The sequence below is a fragment of the Acipenser ruthenus genome, chromosome 16 (genome assembly GCF_902713425.1).
Source record: "Acipenser ruthenus chromosome 16, fAciRut3.2 maternal haplotype, whole genome shotgun sequence".
Lineage (NCBI taxonomy): Eukaryota > Metazoa > Chordata > Actinopteri > Acipenseriformes > Acipenseridae > Acipenser > Acipenser ruthenus.
Genome location: NC_081204.1, coordinates 24,072,563 through 24,094,594, shown reverse-complemented (window position 1 = coordinate 24,094,594; position 22,032 = coordinate 24,072,563). Strand labels below are relative to the sequence as shown.

General features: G+C 36.3%; 1 protein-coding gene across 3 annotated transcripts in view; it reads right to left on the bottom strand.

The window, feature by feature from the left end:
• The window catches only part of LOC117411915 (rho GTPase-activating protein 6-like), a 45,982-nt gene that overhangs the window by 15,167 nt on the left and 8,783 nt on the right, over nucleotides 1–22,032 (bottom strand). For 2 of the 3 annotated variants that reach the window (XM_058989121.1, XM_058989120.1), the window contains exons 2-3: nucleotides 10,592–10,751; nucleotides 4,664–4,732 (exon numbers count right to left, since the gene is read on the bottom strand). In XM_058989121.1, coding sequence (XP_058845104.1) covers nucleotides 4,664–4,732; nucleotides 10,592–10,751 — 229 coding nt within the window. Of the gene's footprint in view, nucleotides 1–4,663; nucleotides 4,733–10,591; nucleotides 10,752–18,930; nucleotides 19,108–22,032 lie in introns of those variants that run through there. The other variant, XM_058989122.1, reaches the window with a different exon arrangement.

The following is a 22,032-nucleotide window of genomic DNA, read 5'->3' as shown; positions in this document are numbered from 1 at the left end:
CCTGGTCCTGGGGACCCCATGTGTCTTCTGGTTTTCATTCTAACTGAGCACTCAATTACTTAACTAGACCCTTAATTGAACTAATAATTTAGACCTTTTTAATTGTTCTCAGCTCCTAAAAAGTTGCAAAGTTCAAGTTACTTATAAAATGTTATATCTAACTTGAAATGTGCAACAGTTTAAGAGCTGAAAACAAGTAAAAAGGTATAATTAAGCAAATTATTAAGGGTTTAATTAAGTAATTGAAAGCACAGTTGGAATGCAAACCAGAAGACACATGGGGTCCCCAGGACCACAGTTGGGAAGCCCTGTCCTAGAAGGTCCCAAAGGTATTCTATGGGATTTAGGTTTTGACTTGTTGCTGGCCAGTCCATAACCTCTAAAGTCTCCTGCACAAGATCATCCACAACCTAGCAAACTGCCATTATCTTGCTGCAATACAAACTCGGCAAATTTCACCAGCAAATGGGTCCTACTAGATGTCTATCAAGCTGTAAATCCATCCCTTGGCATCACATTAAGATTTGTTTGACCTCAAATGCAGATGCCTTCCCACACCATAAGTGAATTCCCTGATATTCAACGATGCTGCATTGAGCAAATCATCCTTGGCTCAACATACACCACCAAGTTGATCATTAGTGGGCAGACCGAATCTTGATTTCATGATGGAGTTGTTTAGTCCCTTATGGTGAGTTGCTGTTCTGAAGTGGATATTGAGCCCATTAAGTGGAATGGGGAATCCTCAGTGAAGGATTGTGTAGATATGGGCTGGTGCATGGTGTGTTTGACCTCCCACAAACTTGTCCAGGATGTCAGGTGTACAAACCAAGATTCCCAAACCGCCACAAACAATTTGATCACTTGAGCAGCCACTTGACAGATGATCAAATCTAAAGTCTACATGGGAGTACCTGCTTTAAAGCGGGTGATAGCTGGTGCAAAATGCATCTCAACAGCTGTAACAATTTAATGAAGTACACAAAATATTTTATAACTGTATTGTTTAAGCCATTGTGCTATCTGTATATATTAAATGTTTACAATATTTGTAAATGTTTAAGCTTAAAAAAAATAAACCACACGAGTCTGCTGTCTTTTCATAATTGATGAGGCAATACAGAACAACTGCCACTTGAAAAAAAAGTCAAAGACATGCATTACAATTAGGGCTTCTGTTTTTATTAATTTCATTTTTCTGTGCTTATTTTTAGCTATTTTCGAGTTATGGAAATCTTTTTTTTCGGGGCTTTCGCTCTTTATATACTGGATGAAATTATTGTTTTAGGTTACTTTCCAAAATGCTTGGGAGTTTTGTTCTGTCACAATATGTATAGTAGCTCAACAGTGCTTGCAGACTTAAGTTGTACCTTCTTTCCTTTGCTGTCTTCCACAATGTAATCCTTGTGGTCACGGGCACATTCTTCTGCGGTTTTTGTGTGTCTAGGCATTTTTTTTATTCTGTCTAATTGGAATATAGCTTTAAATCCCACAAACAAGCCTAAGTGTAATCTTGTTTTAAATCTTACAAGCAGAGTCTCCAATAGAAATGAAGGAATGTGCTGCCACTCAGTAGTTGGCTTGGGTTTAAAGTATTCAGAACAAATCAATGATAGATAAAAGTCAGGAAGGATGGACATTGCCCAGCTGCACTGGGAAGGTAGTTTATTTTTGTTTTTTTGTACATAGTAGGTTTTTGTTTTTTAAATGGGAACGGGATGAAGTCAATGTGAATTGAGTAACCATTTCCAGTGTTTATTGGCTATACGCCAATTTCATTTTTGTTGTGTCGGCCATGTTTTATCGGTGAAAACCAAAAATCAGAACATATAATTATAATGTACATTTTTCTATTAAAATATTTATACAATATTGCCATTTTGTTGGGGGCACATAATTCTGTAGGAAGAAAAACATACTTTTAATTGTGCCTGAACCAGGACATCTTACTATAAGAAACCATACAGTAATATGTATTTGTTTTTTACTTCTCTTAGAGTAATACATTTGATATTGTCACAGAGTTGATCAAAACCCTTGAGCCCGGCAAGGTGTGGCGAATACATAAAATACTGGTGTTCAGGTAGGCTCCTTGTCTAATCTGTTGTTGCAAATACCCACTGAGTGTGACTACAGCACAGAGGTGTGGAAAATGGCCGACATGGAGGCAAATCCATATTATGTTAGAGACATTAAAATGGCCCATGGTGTGCCCAGATTAGTGTATTTATGTGAGCAGACTGAGATGGACAAGTACGGGACTTTACATGACTGTCCTGCAGGGGATTCCACAAGATTTGGTTTGAGAGTAAGAAATTCCAGGAATAAATAAGCATCTCCGAGACACCCAGATTGTGGTTGTGACGAGTGCCAGCAAAGACAGGGCCTGTTTAAAAAGAGAGTTTGTACAGTTTGTTCCCCTGGAAGATGCTGTGTTTATTCTGAGGTTAGCTCAGGAGAGCCCGTGTTTAATTTCAAAGGAAAGGAAATAATAAGAGCAACCTGCCTCAAGTGTAAATAGCTAGTAGACTGGAGAGCCATGGGAAGCATAGTATGCCTGTAGTGTAGGGAGCTGACTGAGGGAGTTGCAGTACATTACAGGTGCCAACCAGAGAGAGATCACCATACCTGTGATGCAAGATACTGGATGCCTGGGACCAGCCTTGCTGTTTGAGGGAGAAGAGGAGGAAAGAAAAAGATGGTGTCCTTCTTGAACTGAAGAGAAGAGCTTGCTTGCTTGCAGCTAAATAGTTTTTTTTTCTTATAAAGTATAGTTGCACACTGAATTTTCTACAATTAAAAATGATTTCTGGTCACTAGCACCAGTTTCTCTGAAAGATGAACCACAGCTGTCTTTTCTTTAAACACCTTGCAGCATGAAGCTAGGCAAGAGCTGGTGACTTTTTCTAACTAACCATTTTCTCTGAAAAATGAACTTATACCCAGCAATGGCCATCTAGGCAGTGCATTCTTATCAATCAAAAGGTCAGTGTGTTGGTCTTGCTAGAAGCAGGTTTTTGAGGAAATAGGCTGAAGTCTATTAAGACAAGATGTATAATTAAAATGCTAAACTTACTAATTAAATGTGATAAGCTTAGGATTTATATATACTCAAACAAATTCATTATAATTATATTTACTTAGCATAGTATTTGCATTTTTGCTTGAACTTGCTAAATATTTTGTAGTATGAATTTAAGCATTTAGGTAAGCCACATACTGCATGACCAGGGGGGTTGTGGTGGCGTCGTGAAAGGTGGGTAGGCAGCTGAAAAATTGGACATAAAAACTTTAATCAAACGATACCAGAGCATTCTTTTTCAACCTCTGACCCTCAATGCCACATAAACTATCGATTTATTGTAATCTCCTAATTAAAACACCAGTGATCTCTTAAGAGAAAAAATGCAAACTTGTTGATCGAAGAATCCAAATAGTGTTTGACATTTAGTCATGTATTAGTGAATATTTAATTTCCAAAAAGCTGATGATGCATAAAATCATCAAAAACACTTTAGTTTCTGAGGGCCTAGTGGCTTATTGCCCCTGAGTTAAGAAAGAGACTAAGAAACACACAGAATGACCATGGTCAGACATACAAAGCTACTTCCCATATGGGGTGATTACATAACGTAATATGCACTATTGGTGATCTTAAAAAGTGTTTACATGTGTTACTGCAACTAAATGTTTGCTTACTCAAACAATCGTATTCTGCACTCCCAACAGTTTTTAGCTATCATTGATTCTTGCCACTACTGGGCTTTGCTAAAATGGTATTCAAAGGAACAAGAAGGTAAAATCATCATGTTCTGCTATATATCTTTCCTAAGGAATCAGTCCTTTTTCTGTTTTAAGTAGATTTCCTTTAAGCCCTGGTGTCTTACACCCGAGGAGAGTCCACGAGACCTGGTAGTACCCCTAACTCCACATTGCGCTGCAAGATCACAAAGCAGTATGCTGAACCCTGGTCGAAGTTCAGGTCGACCCTTTCATTAACAGGCCCAAGATGCCGATTTAGATACAGGGGCTTCAATCAAATATTTTCTACATATACACTAGAGGCACTTTTTCCTGCAGTGCCAGTCATTTGTCTAAATTGTTGATGACTACTACTGCTTTTTTAATGTACCTTATTTCTTAGAATTGTAATTTCATTTGCATATCCTTGTTATCGTGGCTTATACATAATTGATTCCTACGGGCTTATATGTAATTAATTCCCATGGGCTTTTAAAGAAATCCAGATATGGTAGAGGGCTCATCATTGGCAGGCATTTCAGTAATGTACTGGACAGAGGGGATTACCAGGGGTCAAGTAAATGTACTGTGTCAATTTTTAGACGAGACGCAGGGCAGGTGGTGAGCAGTGTTATTACAGGACTTTCAATATTGCTTTATGATAGACAAAAGCACATTGTTAGTTGCACAGAACTCAGCTGATCAGGATGACTTTTAGGGCTACCACAGTACTGATTAACAACTGGATGCTTAGACAGCTCAACACGTTACCATTTGAATTATGGAACCTGCGTAAAACCCCCTCAATAGATTATTCAGAACCTCCTTCTGGAGACAAGATGATTCATCTCAATGGCCTTTTTCCTGGTTTAAGGTTGAGCAAATCTAGGATAAGATATACAAATGAAAGAATATCCATTACCTTTATCTTTTCTTTCTTTAGAAAAGGAATCCAACTTCTTTCTTAATGGTGTCCTCCTTTTAGGACCCCCTGTAAAAGAAAGATAATGTATGACTAATTTCTGAAGCAATACAACATCATAATATTGATATATGAAGTCATGTAAAACACAGTGCTGTTTTCAGTAAATGGTGGGTTACCTAGGAATCCTAATGAATGAAGTATAGAAGGCTGTGTGGTCCAGTGGTTAAAGAAAAGGGCTTGTAACCAGGAGGTCCCCGGTTCAAATCCCACCTCAGCCACTGACTCACTGTGTGACCCTGAGCAAGTTGTGCTCCGTCTTTCGGGTGAGATGTAGTTGTAAGTGACTCTGCAGCTGATGCATAGTTCACACACCCTAGTCTCTGTATGTCGCCTTGGATAAAGGCATCTGCTAAATAAACAAATAATAATAATAATAATTTGGATACCAAAAAAACATTTAGTCTACAGCGGTAACCTTGAAAAATCGTAGTTTCAATACATAAGGTTGAAGTACTAGGAAAATGTTTCCATTATGTAGCCTAGTTCAAAGGTAGGAACAAGCAAAAACCATTTCGGCCATCATCGAGATCCTAGTAGATGAAAAGATACCAATGACTCGACGGCATCAATATGATTTGGTAACCCATTCTACATAATCACCACTTTTTGTATATTATTATTATTATTATTATTTATTTCTTAGCAGACGCCCTTATCCAGGGCGACTTACAATCGTAAGCAAAAACATTTCAAGCGTTACAATACAAGTAATACAATAAGAGCAAGAAATACAATAACTTTTGTTCAAGTAAAGTACAAGTTTGACAAACCATAATTCAATAATACAGCAGGTAATAGTGATAGTTACATCAGGATATGATTAAATAGTGATAGTTACATCAGGATGTGATTAAATACAAAGTACTACAGGTTAAAAACTTGGCAGATTACAGTATTCTGAAGTACAGGATTAAATGCAGTAAAATAGGGGCTGATAAGAGCAAAATAAAGCACATTTACATGAAGGGTGATAGTGTCCCAGGATACATAGGGTAGAGGACACTATAAATAATGTCCTCTACCCTCTGACCTGAGTCTGTATCTATCTAATCAATTTCCAACGTTGTCCTCGGGTCCTGGTCTCTGAGCTACGCTTGAAATCATCACAAGGATAACTTTGGTTGATTTGTAACACTAAAGATTAAAATGAATTCTCCCTAAACTCTTTGTTTTAGGCTAAATAGGATCAGTTCATTCCATCTTCATACCATTTATAAATACTTTGCTCAGAGTCAAGCAATCAAGTCCTTTCTCAATAGAAAGTCAAAAATCATCTTAATATTTACTATAGTAGAGGTGGCTGCTAATAATTTATTCAAAGAAAATAGAAATATTAAATTGCAGTATATGTGTCAATAACAACTGTTCATTTTGATTGTTTTTACCTTGGTTGTAGTTATTTTGACAGTGCTTCTTCTGTAGTAAATGCTTATCTAAACTGTATTCCATGTTCGGTGGGGATTAAGTGTGTGCATTATTTATGCAACCAAGTTTGTTTTTGTATATAACAGTTACCAGTTATGAATTGATTAGTGCTGGACAGAAATCATTTTGTAACGTTTTCTAATCTTTTGCATATTTAGTTTGTTGCAAAAAAATGTTGGCCATAGCTGTATATACTCCAGTAAGTACATGGTAGTAGAACGCAAAACACAGAAAGTAACTGTAACCTTGTGAAACAAAAAAATTGGGATACATGAATTATGCATGTTGTAGCTAAGGACACAGTTAAACTGAGAGTGCTTTACAGAGGGATTACAGTATCCCATGTACTATGTTAATAGTTCATGTAAAATGACTTGGATAAATGAAACACTATGCTTAATTGAACACGATCACATTACCATAGAGTAAGAATCGTCACTGCACGGGTAGGGGTCAGTCATGTCTGAAGATTAAAGCATGTCTGGGTCAACAGCTTTAAAAAAAAAAAACTTTTGCTACCATAGTGGCAGTTAAGCACATGTTTTACAAAACATTTTTTTATAGTTAAACCCTAACATAAATGAAATGTAATCATAATAATAATTCGTTTCCATGGATTTTTTTCTTTAATCTCGATCTTTCCTGCCACGGCACTAGTGCCTGTAAAGTAAAATAGAAAATAAGGCAAGAAAACAAACTACGTTCTTTAACGTAATGTTGTACCAAAAAACATGTTTTAAATTGATGTTAGAATGGCATGCTTCCTTCCAAACAGCACATTTGAGATCTGTGCAGTGAATGGAAGTGCATGACAGGTAAGATTTATGGAACTGTTGTTGTTGGCTTTGAAATACTGCAGAGGAATTGCGTGTTGCTGTTGTCACATTCTGCAAATTGGTTCATGGCAGATGAGCAAAATAGCTACGTGCGGTTCTGCTGTTTTGTCAATTTCTGTTTATGTGTTTTAGGAACCACAAAGAAAGTAATAATTTCTTCAGACCATTAATAAGACAGCATGCCAGTTTGCCCAAAATAGCAATAAGAAGAAATACATCCCACTGCTGCATTCTTTAAGATAATAGTAATGAATAGATTTACTTGACTTTGTTACATATTGTATCTTAGCTCTATGATATGTATTTATTTATTTTGAAAACCAGAGGAGATGCATTTTTAGATTATCTATAAGCACAGCTATTTGGAAAGCTTAAAATGTCATATCCCACTGTACATTTCTCTGAGTTGGGCAGACTTATTTTTGCTTAGGGATTTCTTTTTGAAGCCTACTATTGAACAATTGGACCATTTTTGACCTAGAAATAAACTGTAATTTCCTGTAGTCATGGGAATTTAACCTCTGCTGAGGCTTTATCTCCACAGGGGTTGGCCAGATCATACGGATCTTCCTAATCCAAACTGAAACATCTGGCATGATGTTGGAATAATATATGAAATTCTGCCATGTAGTCAAATACATTAACTCAAGAATGAATGGAGCAATTTTTAAGAAGGTTGTGCTCCTAAATATTTAGGGTCTATTGCTATAATATCACATGGGACTTACAAGATGATTATTTGATTGCTCACTTACTCCGATTTAAATGATTTGATTGCTTACTTGTTCTGATTTAATCGATTTATTAATGTCAAGATTAAAACCTCTAAAAAAAATTTAACCATTCCAGCAAGCATTGATACATTGTACAACACGAATACAAGGGCAGTAGAACGCCTTCAGCAGGAAGTATCATTTGGGTTTCTATACATTTAAAAGTCCCACAGGAAAGTTATAGCAATGCCTTCTCCAGATGCCTGCTTTGCTTCAGATATTTACAAAGCTTTGACATTCTTAAAGTCACAAACAACATTTAAAGGGTCATTTTGATATATGGAGATCTGCCCAAAAGTGCGGTGTAAGCCTTTTAAACCTAATCACAACAGTTGAATGATAAATGACATGGCTTTTCCACAATAAATGAAAAGTTTGGATTTTATTACTCATCGCTTGTTTATTGAAGGACGTTTCCCACACTCTTTCTTGACCATCTGTTAACTGAATAATATCTACATCTAAGATGACTTATTACTCGAGAACGATAGTGCCTTGTGGCCGCAGGAATATTTAAAAAACAAGTTTACATTTAATGCTTGTGGTAACTGTCTGGACAATAAGGGCACCACAGAACATATGATCTAAAAAAATGAAGATGGGTGAAATAATAAACTTATTAAAATAAACTTCGTATCATAGCTGTCTTTGTAAACCTGTAACATCCACAATGGCAGGGTTTCTATGCACTCTAGAAACTAAATTCTCTCTCCACTGTCATGAGAATGTGACGTAGCACACACAGGTCACACACATTCCTCACGCTATAGGAACTGCACGGCCAAAACATGGCACAAATTAAAAAGGTGGGTACATCACCTTCTCAAGCTCAAAAGCTGCGTAAATTGACCAAAAATTAAGAGTTTTTTTTACAGGGAAACAAGTCAGAAAGCCATACCTTATGTTCACGAGACTTCAGCAGTGAAGAGACGGTTTGTCGTAACCTCACTCAACTTTCTACTATAACTAAATGTCGTACCAAGCAATCCTTTATTAACAACTGAGATCTGTTGGAAGTAGCCCTGGCAAGCTTTGACCAAATAGGAAATAATAAGCATACAGTACAAGGGGCTGAGACAGTTTCATTCATTTTTTTAGATGTGACAGCATTTATTCAGCGTTTTCAAATTATTGCAATTTGACTCACAAATTGATTGTGCTTCATAGTTGAGTTTGTTTTATAAGCAGGGTTATGAAAAAATACTGAAGCTACTACAAATGTGAAAAAATGCAGCCCTTTGCAATAAATAAATAAATTCCTATCTCTACAGGTTAACACAGATCATAAGGGGACTTTTCTTCTGGTACCAGTAACATAATGTGGCACTGATAGTGGGAAAAGGACTAACACAATACAAGCAACTTGCTAAATTCAGTATTCACTGGATTATAAAACATTGTTATTGCTAAGAAAATTGTTGATGAGAAAGGCATACATTGCGTGGAAATGTAATTATTACTCATCACTTGTTTATTAATGAAAATATCCCACAGACTTTCTTGACCTCCTTCCATTTGTACTGTGAATTAAACAGCACTAGCACATTATTCCCCTGAGGTGAAACAGTTTGCTATATTTAAACCTGAAATATTAATACACAAGCCTTTATCAAGACATTTAAATAAATGGGACCACATATTGTTTTAAACAACCAAAACAATGTAGCTTTGTTTCCTGTCGAAAATCAAAAAAGCCTTGACATTTGGTGTTATTATGGGTAATAAATAAACCAAATAACAATGAAAATGGTTCATCCAGAAGAACAAAGCAGATGACTGGATTCATTTCTCATACTCCGTAGGTGCATTTACATTTGTGGTGTCATTTAATGACAAAGCGGAGCTCTAAACAACATTCTTAACCAGACATGCGTCAAAGAAAGGCCCACTCAATGTACCATAAGACATAGCTGTGATTACACGCTCCACCAGTACAACCTTAATTACGTGCACGTCACAAAGTCAAGTGCAGAACAAGCTGTGTTTGAGCAGTTTTTACCACGTAGATTTCCCTTTTTCTATTCAGAGTCTCCCTAGGCCTGTTTTGATATTCTTTGGATTAGCAGTTAATGAAACTCCAGTATCTGTTATCTATAGAAACTTAATAAATACTGAATGCTGAAACAACACATTTCCAAATTCCCAGGCTGCCCAGCATTATAAATTGATGGTATATATTAAGCAGTATGTTTTAAAAAGCAAGAAAAACGTTGCTTTACATTGTGTTTCACTCTTTCAAAAGTATGTAGAAAGTGTATTACAATTTTGTAACTCAGTTGTACGTTAATCAGAATGCCTAAATACATATAATAAATAAATACATTAAAAAAATGTCTACCTGGAGCTTTATTTAGCTAATTAGATTTCTGATTGGTATTCAAAGTAAAAATAAAAAGTGTATCATAGGACCCTGGTTCCAACAAGTTCCTTTATAATTGGATTAGCTCTGCTGAAGATCAATTAAGTAATGAACAGTCCAGTTGAAAACAAGTCCTAAAAAGAGCCATGGTTGGTTGTCTGACCTGGCCTAATTTCTAAATTCTTTCAATAACGTCTGTGAAGCTGAATATCCCTATATTGGAAACATGATCAATTCCTAAAAGTAACATAACTCTTTCGTATATGAATCAAACTTGAGAGCTTCTAACTCCACAAAGTAGCTCTTACTGTACACACAGTTATTATGGCATCAGAAAACTATCTACCACATTGTGAACAACATTCTTAGCTCTTGAAGTAATTTAACTAAATTTAAAAACACATTGTGAACAACATTCTCAATTTAAAAACACATTGGTTATGTTTCCTGAAGCCATTAAAATGGATGATACCTTTGGGAATGGTGATTTGACAGTTAAGTTTGTTGTTCTGTTGCAGATGGAAGAAGGCAACTTCCTGCAGGTTGGCTCTCTCCAGCTCTGAGAGACTCTGAATGGGAGCAGGTAGCAGTTTGACACTCTGTCCAAGCATCGTGCTCCAGGTCTGTTCTCCCTACAATATAAAACACTGCAAGTTATTCACTCACCTCCTAATCATGCAGTCGTTCTGTTGTTCTGTCTTACATAACAGAGGAGAACAAAGTGGCACAGTGCAGTGTTATGTTTACTGTTAGCTTTTGAAAACAATACAAGAAGCAGCTTGTCAGTGTGTATTCACTTACCCTTGGCATCAAGCACACCCTTATCCAAGTTAAAATTAAACACAGCCTTCTCCGAAAAATGGATGCTATATTAAAAAGTAAATACATATATATCAAATGAATATATTGCTGCACGTATGCAGAATGTTTACTTCAATAGTACTTCAATAATATTATGAATTGAGTCAAAATAGTAGCCTGGGATCCTGGGTTTCTAAATGTGCTACAAAAAAAAAAGTGACCACTAGCGCCGTGCTAGTGAGTCTGGTAAAGATTTGCAATGGAAAATATCTAACACTCTTTTTAATGGTGAAGAACTGACTGGTGCACAACCCTAGTGTTACATTTTATACTGGCCTCATTGCAGAACTTCCACCTTGCTCAGGCTTGCTGAGAGACTGCACCAAAGCTAAATATGCTGATGACTTTATTACACATGCTGAACATCTGAGTGCTGAAACTGTAATAAAGGATCATTTGAGAACACGTTTGTGATAATTAAGATAAGTAAACATTCCAAGGGTATAAAGTATTCCTTGTTTTTTTGTTTTTTTTTTGCCACTTGGTTTTGATAAGGGCTTGACTTCACAATACCATATCATAAATAACATGATTCAATCGAAGGCTATAAGGAAGTTGATCTTCAGAAGAAAAATTAACAGAAAGCCGTTTTGTAAATAGCAGGTGTGTTGTTTTTTTTTAAAGTGGCCTCTGATGGGAAAAATCCAAGCTGAATAAAATTTCCCTTGAATTGCTTCATGGGTAATGTCTGTCAACATAAAGTTGCCCTTTTGTGTTAACTGTTTTGACTAAATGTAGTGGTTAATAATTACCAAATCAGTATTGTTATTAAAACTTGTGGAAGGATGTAGGCGACGACAGAAAAGCTGTGGGGTAGGAACAGCAATGATGAAAATGTCCTCACAGAAACCAGTAAGGGGGAAGGCTCAAGGAAACTTCATAAATACATAAGCGCCTTGCAAATCTTGTTATTTGGAATTTAAAACATTTAGACTTGACAACTGCGTAAATAACTTTTAAATAATCAATGTACTGAGGTACAAATTCATTTTGAAGCAGATCACTTGTCATTTATAGTACCATCTTTTACATAATTAACAGTGTTTTGTGTAAAAAAATAAATAAAAATGATTTGTACTTGCTAGCCTGTTCATAAATACAGCAAAAGTGTTGCTGGTCTCAGGTTCCAACTTAACAGTGGCCATTAATTGGGGATTGCAATCTCTTCAAGTATACAAGTCCAATCAGGGAATGTGCTGCTTATTTGGTATTTTAAAGAGTGGATATTCATGTTTATAAAAATAATATCCAAGAACTGCACAAAATGTTTTTTATTTGGATTATAAAAATAGAACTGATATCATAAAGTGCTGTAGTTTCAAACTGTACTTTATCAAGTCAATTTAGTAGACTACTGTTATCATGTGTTTCAAACTTATGATAATATAATAAATAGAGCAAGGTTCAACTTGCAACATGTGTTTCTGTGCTGTATCTGTATTATTGTATTGTATTTTTCTGTTTCATAAACCAAACCGGTAGGTTCTGGTTATTTTAAAATCAACCACTTCAGGTAAACCTTCCAAGAAACTAAGTCAAGTAGACAAATGTTTTTCGGCTAGTACTTTCTTCAGAGTACTAGCGCTTGTATGTAGTATTTTGTCCAATTAGAAGGTTCTGGAAAAAAGTAACTATAAAAAGTATTACTATATATGGTAAGGTTGCATTTAGAGTGTCAACATGTCTTTTCGAAATTCTAGTGTGTATATAAACAGCACTGCTCTGTAGTGTGTGTGTGTGTGCAGTGAGAGCTACAGTTTAATGAATGTTCAGTTTGTGTAATGCAGAGTCGCAATACAAATGACTACTGGGCAGCCCTATTTAAAGACAGCACTAAAACATGCTATTTAAAGACAGCACCAGAACTCTGATGACTATCAAATTGCATTTTTTTTATTTCTAAGAACTAAAAGACCCATGCTTATTCTGTAATGGTGTCAACAAATGGCAATGCCCATGTAGCAGTGTTGCAAATACCAGACATGGGCAGCTTTGCCACTTCAGCCAACAAAGTGGTCACTGCTCACATAGAGTGGGCTTTGGAGGCATGGGGCCTTTCTTGACAGCCAATTCATAACATAAAATCTGTGCTGCTAATCTGTTCTTCATTGCCAGGCTTACATGTATTAGTTTTGCATAATTTGGCAGGACTTTACAAACACTATTAACACAGCAGATATCAAGATTGCGTAACAAATAATCATTCATGGGGGCAAAAGGGCTTGTTTAGAAAAACACATTATTTTCACACCTTTAATACCTGGGTGAGGTCTCAATCAACATCTACATAAAGGCACTTTCAATTGTAGGATGATTAAGTTATCCAAATGCTGTCCTTTTTCAAACTGCTTGTGGCCACTGACCTACCAGTTTACTGGGCCAAACTGACTCGTACATTCTCGTCATAAAAGAGAAAAGCTAACATGACATTGCAAGAATTTTCAGTCAAAAAGCAACATTACAGTTAGTGCTCGCCGTTGAAACTGCCCCCCTTCTCCGGGCCGTCCAGTCGCTTGATCAAGCAGCAGAGACGAGAAAGAAAGTCTGACAATGCACAGCGAGTTAAAGTACAAGTTTATGATGAAGGAAACCAGAACATTTCTGTGCTCGTCTCCTTATCACTATTAACACTGGTATTAAGCCTGACTGCAAAACCATAAAGGATATAAAAAAGAATTAAGTTAATCTATAACTGTAAAGTCTGTATTACACTGTGTCTATATGAATAGGGTATGGACGTGTCTCAAATGCCTTTGTTTGCTCAATGTACATACCGGTTGTTAGGCCTAAGTGTTCTCACTGTAGCAGAAATGTAATATTGTATAATGGCACTGCAGTTGCATAATATGTACAAGAATAAAAGCATTGTTGTTTTTTTCTTGACACGTGTCATTTTAATAGTCTCGGAGGGAAAAATATATGTACCCCCCCAGGACCGTGCATCTGGTGTTTCATTTGTTCAACTGCTGTGTTTGAAAGGAAAATAGAACAATAAAATAGTGCTGACAGTTGCAAGTAAAAATATGTTTGTAAGATTCTGTGCTTTTTTTTCTTCTTTTCTGAATAATTTAGCACTTATAGAACACACTTTGTCACCAAGTGAAACCAAACGTTTTCCTGAAGTGTTTTCATATTATTAACCTTAATTCACAATACACCACGTCATATTAATATCAAATGTATAAATAGGATCTGAAAATCATCACACTGTGACTTATTCAGTGATAGTCAAAATATATTGAAGTGTTTAAAATGTACTTGGATTAAACTGCATCATTGTATAATAGAAGACCGACATTTGTCGTAATTGCAAGACCTTACAAATCTGAAAACACAGCGCCTTACTGAAGTGTTACAAATGTATCACTTTAATGGACCACCTGTATTGAAAAGTGGATAAAGTAGAAACCTTAAAGAATCAAGCTGGATCAGCATGACCGATTGTGAAGCGATCACTTCAAAATGTTTCAGAGGGATACGTAAGCTTGTAGCCTCAAGCCCTGTGCTAAAAAAGAAATCTCCTTATTACACATCGGTTATTCTAAGCCTCAGGCCTCAAATAAACTGGGTAGGGAATAATCTGCCAGTACAATGTGCTGGATAGATAAGTGAACTAAGTACATCTTACTAAGTCAAAGGTGAGTTTTCTAATTCTTTAGTGATTGTTCTCTGTTAACACCCTTTGATACACACATATGGTGTATACAGTAACTGCATTTTAATTGAAAAGACTTACCCAAGAACTTCAAAACACATGAGCGACCAAGGACGAACTACATACCTTGGTGCAGGAGTGAAATTTTCAACCAAAAAGTGCAGGTACTCGTATGTGCAGCCGGGTGGAGTACACCTGTGGTTTATTAATTTTTTCCTACCTGTAAACATTCAATTTGACTGCAAAATAACTGCTAAATTATAACCAGACCATAAACAAGGAAGCTGAAAATACTCAAAGCGTTGTCCCCTCTGCAGGTATCACTCAGTCATGTACCGTAATATAACACTTAAGTTAAATCTTGAGTGACAAGACAGTAACTGTAAGATGTTTAAAAAAGTGGTGGTGATATAAAAAAGTGCTATGAACAAATTATACAAATTATACAGAAAGGTCAAAGTTTAAACAATGGCAAGCACATCAGAAATGTAAACTTTGCATCTAGAAACAGTCCAAGTCTAAGACTATCTAGAAATATACTCTTCAAAAAAAGAAACGCATAGGTGTTTTGAATGTACTTTTTATAGCATTAGTGTGTCAGTTTGCATAGTAAAATAGACAGTTCCAAAGAACCTTAACTTGTACAGAAATCATTAAGACATTCAATAAAGTCACTTTCAAAGGTCAAACAAAGTTTAAGGTCAACAGAAATCAGTAATGGTTATGCCCACCATTGGTATCGATGACAGCCTGACAGCTCTTGCCCGTGGATTGAATCGGAGCCTGGATAACATGCTGGGGAATGGCAACTCACTCTTGCTCAAGTGCCTGGAAAAGTCCTTGTAACGTCTGTGGCTTGAGGTGACGTTGTCACACACGTCGATCAAGCTTGTCCCACAAATGCTCAATGGGGTTCTGATCTGGTGATTGAGACAGCCAAGGAAGCACTTGAACATTGTTCTGAGTGAGGAAAGCTGTGGTGACCCGGGCTGTGTGTGCGCGGTCGTGCATTGTCATGCTGAAAAATGAAGTAACGATGGTTCATGAATGGAATCACAATGGGCCGTATGATCTCATGACAATAGTGCTGAGCTGTCAGATTGCCACTGTCTGAGATTGCCGCCCACACCATGACACTCCCAACACCAATATTGCAGATTTATTGCTACAACCTCAAAAGATGCAAAAATTGGGGGTCCTGAGTGCCTCATCTGGTAGAAGCACAGCCACATGGTACGCACAGTGAGTCATACAGCCCAGCTTCCTGTCTTGGCTGTGCGAAGTAGGTCGGTCTTCGCTGGGGACTCCGAAGGAAGCGTTGCATTGGCACAGGCGCTCCCATGGGTTAGGGTGGTAAAACTGTCGGGGACTGTTTCTCTTCATCGCTCTACAGTGAACCCTGCTGGCCAGTCGCCCAGTGAGCGCAGAGCAGACACCTGCAGGGCTGGCCTTTGTCCTCCAGAGGTCAGTAGCTCTCTGACATCCACTCTCGAGTTCCTGGGTGAAAAATAAAGCTGGCTTGGATGCCCACTGAATCTTTGGGTTTCCTGAGCCATGTGGAGAATTGCTGCAGTGAGGAGAAACGTGACTGGGCATTCCAAATTGGGAGAAAATCGGGGGCGGGATTATAATTGGACACTAATTTTTATTTTTATTTTTTAAAAGATGCTAAAATGAAGGTAGAAGCAGGTGGCAGCTAGCCAAAATATTGTTGCTACGAACTTATTCCACATTAGATATTGCATCAATATTGATAAGTAAACTATTGTGGCCCCTTTTCAGTGCTAAAAATATTTAATCCACCCCTTAGTGTACCTTTTTGTAAAGCAGAATGGTTTAACTGACTTATAAACTTGTGTAGCATTGTCAACAAGCTGGAAACCTCAGTAAGCGAATTACTTTCCATTTCATTTTTTTTTCTGGAGAAAACTAATACTTTGTTGTTATCCTAAGAGATTGCACAACTTTTTAACTTCAGGAAAGGGCCATGACCAGCAGCACATGGCTGTACAGCTACAAATCTAATTTTAGGACATTGAAGAAAAAAAAAACTATGCCATTGTTTTATTTTTAACCACAGACGTGTCATATATTTCCTGTTAGGCTCTTTTATTGTGAAATGTATACAAATATGAAGAAAAACACATGTTGTTTTTGAAAACTCCAATGTGAATACACACTCCAGAATGCACATAGCAAGTGAAGACTTGAAATGGCCTTTTACTGAAGTGTTACAGTATATGTAAAGGTAAATGTTGAACAGAATCACAACAACACATTGATAAACTGGAGCACAACTCAAATGTATCATGCGGTGCTGACGCCCTATATAGTTTGATTTTTGTCTTGTTTATTTTTCCTTTTGTGTTTTGGTGTTTTGTTTTTGATATTTAGTCAGACACACCATCTAGGTCATGCTACCTGCTGTGTTTGATTGCAGCATAAAGTAGCTGCTGATTGGTCAGCTGCGGATCCCTGACCAGCAGGTGGGCGTGTCCTGGTGGGGAATCTCGCTATAAAAGGAGCTTTGTTGAACAACAGCCACGCTGTGCCAAATATGAAGCCACACTATACCGTTTTCTTTGACACCCCCATCTGTTAATTACACTAGCTTAGGTGCCATAAAATCATGATGCCACTTAACTTCCAAGGAATGTCATACTAAAAACCGTCTACATTTGTTTTAAGAAAAAGTGAATTTTCTTAAAACATTTATAAACAGCAAGCTCCTGATGTCTTTTTGCTTCTATTTTCACCAAACACTAAAAATATCTTGTGCAGTAACGAATAAACAACTGGCCATTTTTTAACTTCTGAGCTACTAGCATATTAAATGAAAAAGTTTAGTTTAACATGAAACGGATGCCTTGTTGATGTAAAACATGTCTTATGATTTATAAAAACACACTTGAAGCCAATAATTTTCTAAAGAACAATGTTGCAAACTTTTTTTTGGTTTATAGTATGACAGATAGTCAACATTTCTGGATAATTTGTTTTTGTCCTGTAAGGAAAGTCCTGTAATCAAAACCACATTTTTTTGCTTGAAGGATTATGTAAGCGTGCCATTTCCCAGACTATTTGGAGATCTGTAATTTCAGAACCTTTGGATGCAGTTCATACAAATTACATTTTTTCTGTTTTAAGTGAACTACTGTTGTGTTTCAGAGCCTGTGTTTGCGCACTAAGCTGACACAAAGCAAGCTGTGTCCAAAAAAAGTGTAAAAGCAGCAAATCTGATCGAATAGCTACAGTAACCCAGAAAGCAGTGATGTCAAAAGAAGGAAATTATCCAACAGCAGGGAAAGTGAAGCAGAGATGCCCAAACAATCCGCAAATAATGGCATAAACTGTGACCTTGAGCACTGGGTTCCACTCTGCCTTCATTTGGATTATAATATTGCTTAATCTGGGAAACTGTTTCTTCTCTATTGTTTTATTATTAACAGTTTTGCGCAAAAAAATGCAGTTATTTTTCAATATTTCACTCAATTGAACCATTAAGATTAAAAGTCTATTACATTATATTAATCTGAGTTTCACTGGTACATGTCTTGTTTCTGTTCTTCAAAGTACCTTTTTAATAAATAGTAATTGTACATATTAATATTGTTGTGGAATAACTTGTAATTTTAAGATACTATACAAATATTTTAAAACTTTGTAAAGTATGATACATATATAACTAACATATAAAAACCATTGGGGTTATGAGACCAGATTTCTAAAATATTACTGTGTACAGTACCTGTAGTACATCGTACAATTACTAGTGTACTAATGTTGTATTCTAAAACTCATATACGTGCTTGATGTAGCAGCTTGTTCTTTCCTCGACCATGCCACATTTAGAAAGTTGTATCATTGAAACCCCCCTTCTAAGACTGCATAATCATGTTTATATTATATTTCTAGAGAACATCCTATGGGAATACAGTCAACTTGTAAAATAAATACCCCATTTCCTTTCCCATATATAAACAGCACAGCTAGCATCCTTTACTGATTATACTAGCTTTGTCCCAAGACAATTTCTAACTCTTCCCACCATTTCTTAACCTTGCATACTAAGAGTGGCCCTTGCGCTATAGCAGTGAAGGGTTCATTATATGCAGAGAACTACAATTTCAAGGGTCAGTTAAATAAAACAAGCATACATTAAACACAATTATCAATCGCTGTTAACAACTGTCGTTCTTCTTTACTAAAACTATCTGCAGTTACCAAAATGTCAGTGATAGTCAAAGAGTGCCAGTAGAGCAAGGCAGTAACAAAGCAACCGTTTCATCATTTACCTTAAATTGTGTTGAGAGGCTCCTTGTGTGAATGTGGAAAACAAGCTTTTAAGTCTTTTTTGCAGAGCAGAAGAAAAAAACAGTGTTATTTAGCCAGAAGAAGCAGACAGCTCACAGCTCATCTAGCTCAGAGCTTTGCAATGTGGATATTGCCCCTTCCATCTGGACTCCACTAAATGCTTGAGAGACAGACCCTGCCAAGAGGGAACTTGAAGAGTACAGTGTGGTGGAGGGAGGGGAGAACACTGAGCTAGCCAATCAGGGGCTTGATTTCCTTGTCTTGCACTGCCTGACTGGTAGCATGTGGTATTTTACTGTTTAGGTATAGACCATTTACTGAATAGCTGAGGAAACCAACAGCCTGTCACCCGTTGTATCACAGCATACTGTAATGCAAGCCTTGTGGCACTGTGCTGCTGATAGAGTTTTTAACAGGGTCACTATAAAATCAAAGTGCCCTCAGCCAGGGTTAAAATACTTGGTTCATTGTTTTTACCAATACAGCAAATATGTGGATAATCAAAACGCCTTATACATTAAAAAAAAAGAGTAAAATAAATAATAAACATAACCTTTTATTTTGGTCAAAAGATAGGATTGAAGCCTTTAAAATCTTATGAGTTGACATGGTTAACCCTAGTCAATATTGTAAGGCACAGGGTTGAGTTCGTTAATAATCCACATTGCTTAATCAATGGGATCCTTTTACAGCCAACTAGATATTTCTAACAGTCTTTTTTTGGCATGTACTGTATTAGTAGTACTAAAAGATTCAAATGCACAAATGAAATGTACTGTAAAAAGAAAACTGAGGTACAATCGATATCAAGTAATTCATCTATTTGATTCCTATACTTCCAGTTAGATTCCTAGGTTTTGTTTGTATTCTAATGTTTTCAAATTCCATTCCCATCATATCATTTTAATTTTCACTGATCGTGTGGTTTAATCCTTAAAGTACATTTCCAAGACTTCCCTGAGGGCTTGTTTTGCACACAAGTAGCTGGGGTGTTTGTAATCTGTGGGTTGCAATCCAGTTTCTAATGTAAATGCTGGCTCAATGCTATCAGCAACTAGAATGCCTAGCCCTTTGTGTATGCAAAAGAGTCATTCAATCTTTATTTATTTTTGAGGAGTGGCAACTGGTTTGCATCACCATGAATTTTAGAATTGAGACATATATATATATATATATATATATATATATATATATATATATATATATATATATATATATATATATAAATTAACATAATTTAGATATTTTTATTTAACATCATGTAATCAAAGAAACTACAAAATGATATGGCAAGAGTCTATCGGAAGCCATAACAGTGTGCAAACCTTTTGGCCATAGCTGTACATTCTATTGGTCTAAGCCTGTCACGAAAGAAATACGCAGCCAGATAGTGCATTCTTTACATATACTTGAAGTGCAAAATCATCGGAATCATCATTTTAGTTAAACAATTGGATATACTTAGAATCATTATGCATATCCTATTTTAAACTGTGGGAATAGGGTCTACTTTCAGAACCATTATAAATATTTGAATTAGAATTAAAAATGACAGACTCAAATTGCTCTGTTAAAATGACGAAAGGTTAAACACAAATCTGTTCAGTGTGCCAAAGGTAAATCATATTGGCATCTCAGCTCATTCAATTTCAACATGAACTTTGGAAACAAAAAATGCAATTATTGTGTGCTTTGTTTTGCAAAACTGTCAGTAATTCACAAAGTTAAGGAAAAGGTTTCAACATATTTTTAAAGGGCAGCTGAGTCAGGCTTGGCGAATCACAGTCGAACAGAGATGTATTGCAATGATACATTAAACATAACGTACTGTATAATAGACCTTGTTCATTCAATATTCTTTATTGGTTTTGACTCATCGGTACTAATAAAATAAATTGCCTTTATTAAAGTATGGCAGATGGCCTTGGGTAACCGAATTTTGGGACTGTTTCTAATCGATTTCCACATCTGTATAACTTGGCAAAGCTTTGTCTTACACTTCCAACTTGAGCAAGTCCACACCAGACAGAGAATGTCGGCAGCAACTGTGGGGGATGTTGCATGCTTGCCTTTAACAAATGACAGCACTATGTTTTAGTAAGGAAGCAAGTACCACTATTTTTAGGCTTTTATAGTGCTCTGAAATATCGTCTACTTAATAGTTTATTTAATGTTTAAACAGGTCAGCGAAATGTCTGTGGAATCCTAATTTTATTCCATAACCTAACCGCGGAAAATACGTAAATTTACAGAGATTTAAGTAGACCCCTAATTATGAGTAATCAGAATGCAAGTTGACTGCGCGGAATGAAAGCTGAATTTCAGCGCTGATTGTAAAGGTTGATTTAGAGAGGAGTTGCTGGGGGGCTGCTGTGGTCGCACAGTCACGCTGATATAGATGCTGTCTGAAATACTTACTTGCCTCCATTTCTTGGACCAACTTATTTTCAAAAATATGTTGTTTATTATTCAAACTTGTTTTTCTCCAACTTGAGGTACTAATTGCTGAGCAAGTGTCTGTCAAATGTGCTTCTATCCCTCTTCAGACTCCAGTTCCTGTATACTTTTCATCATTTGCTAGTTTTAATATACTTCATACATAGCCACCTAATCCAAATCTTTTGATGTGATCTTTCAAGAGCTCTTATGGGTTATTTGGAAGACAAAGAATAGATCTAATACTTAGATGTGTAATCTTGAAAATATGTTTAATGTAGCTATATCAATGCCCTGGACCATGGAGACAAACAGAAAAAAAATGATTAAATGTAAATTGAGCACTTAGCTGCTGTGTTTTTGTTGTTCATTAGATTCATTATTGATTCATTTGAAGATATTTTTGTATGTAGCTTGCATGCTTGTATACAAAGAGGTTCTGTGTCTAATGTGAAATGAGAATGTTTCTAAAGAATATTGAATTGCAATTCTTGTCAAGTGTTATTGCAGTAATGTACGCAAGTCCTTAAACATAGTCACGTTTCTGAAAAAAAATAATAGTGTTATGGCAGAATAAAGATATCACATATTTTTCAAGTTGGCTGTTTAATAGAGTTGATCCATCCAGTGGATATCATAAAAACTAA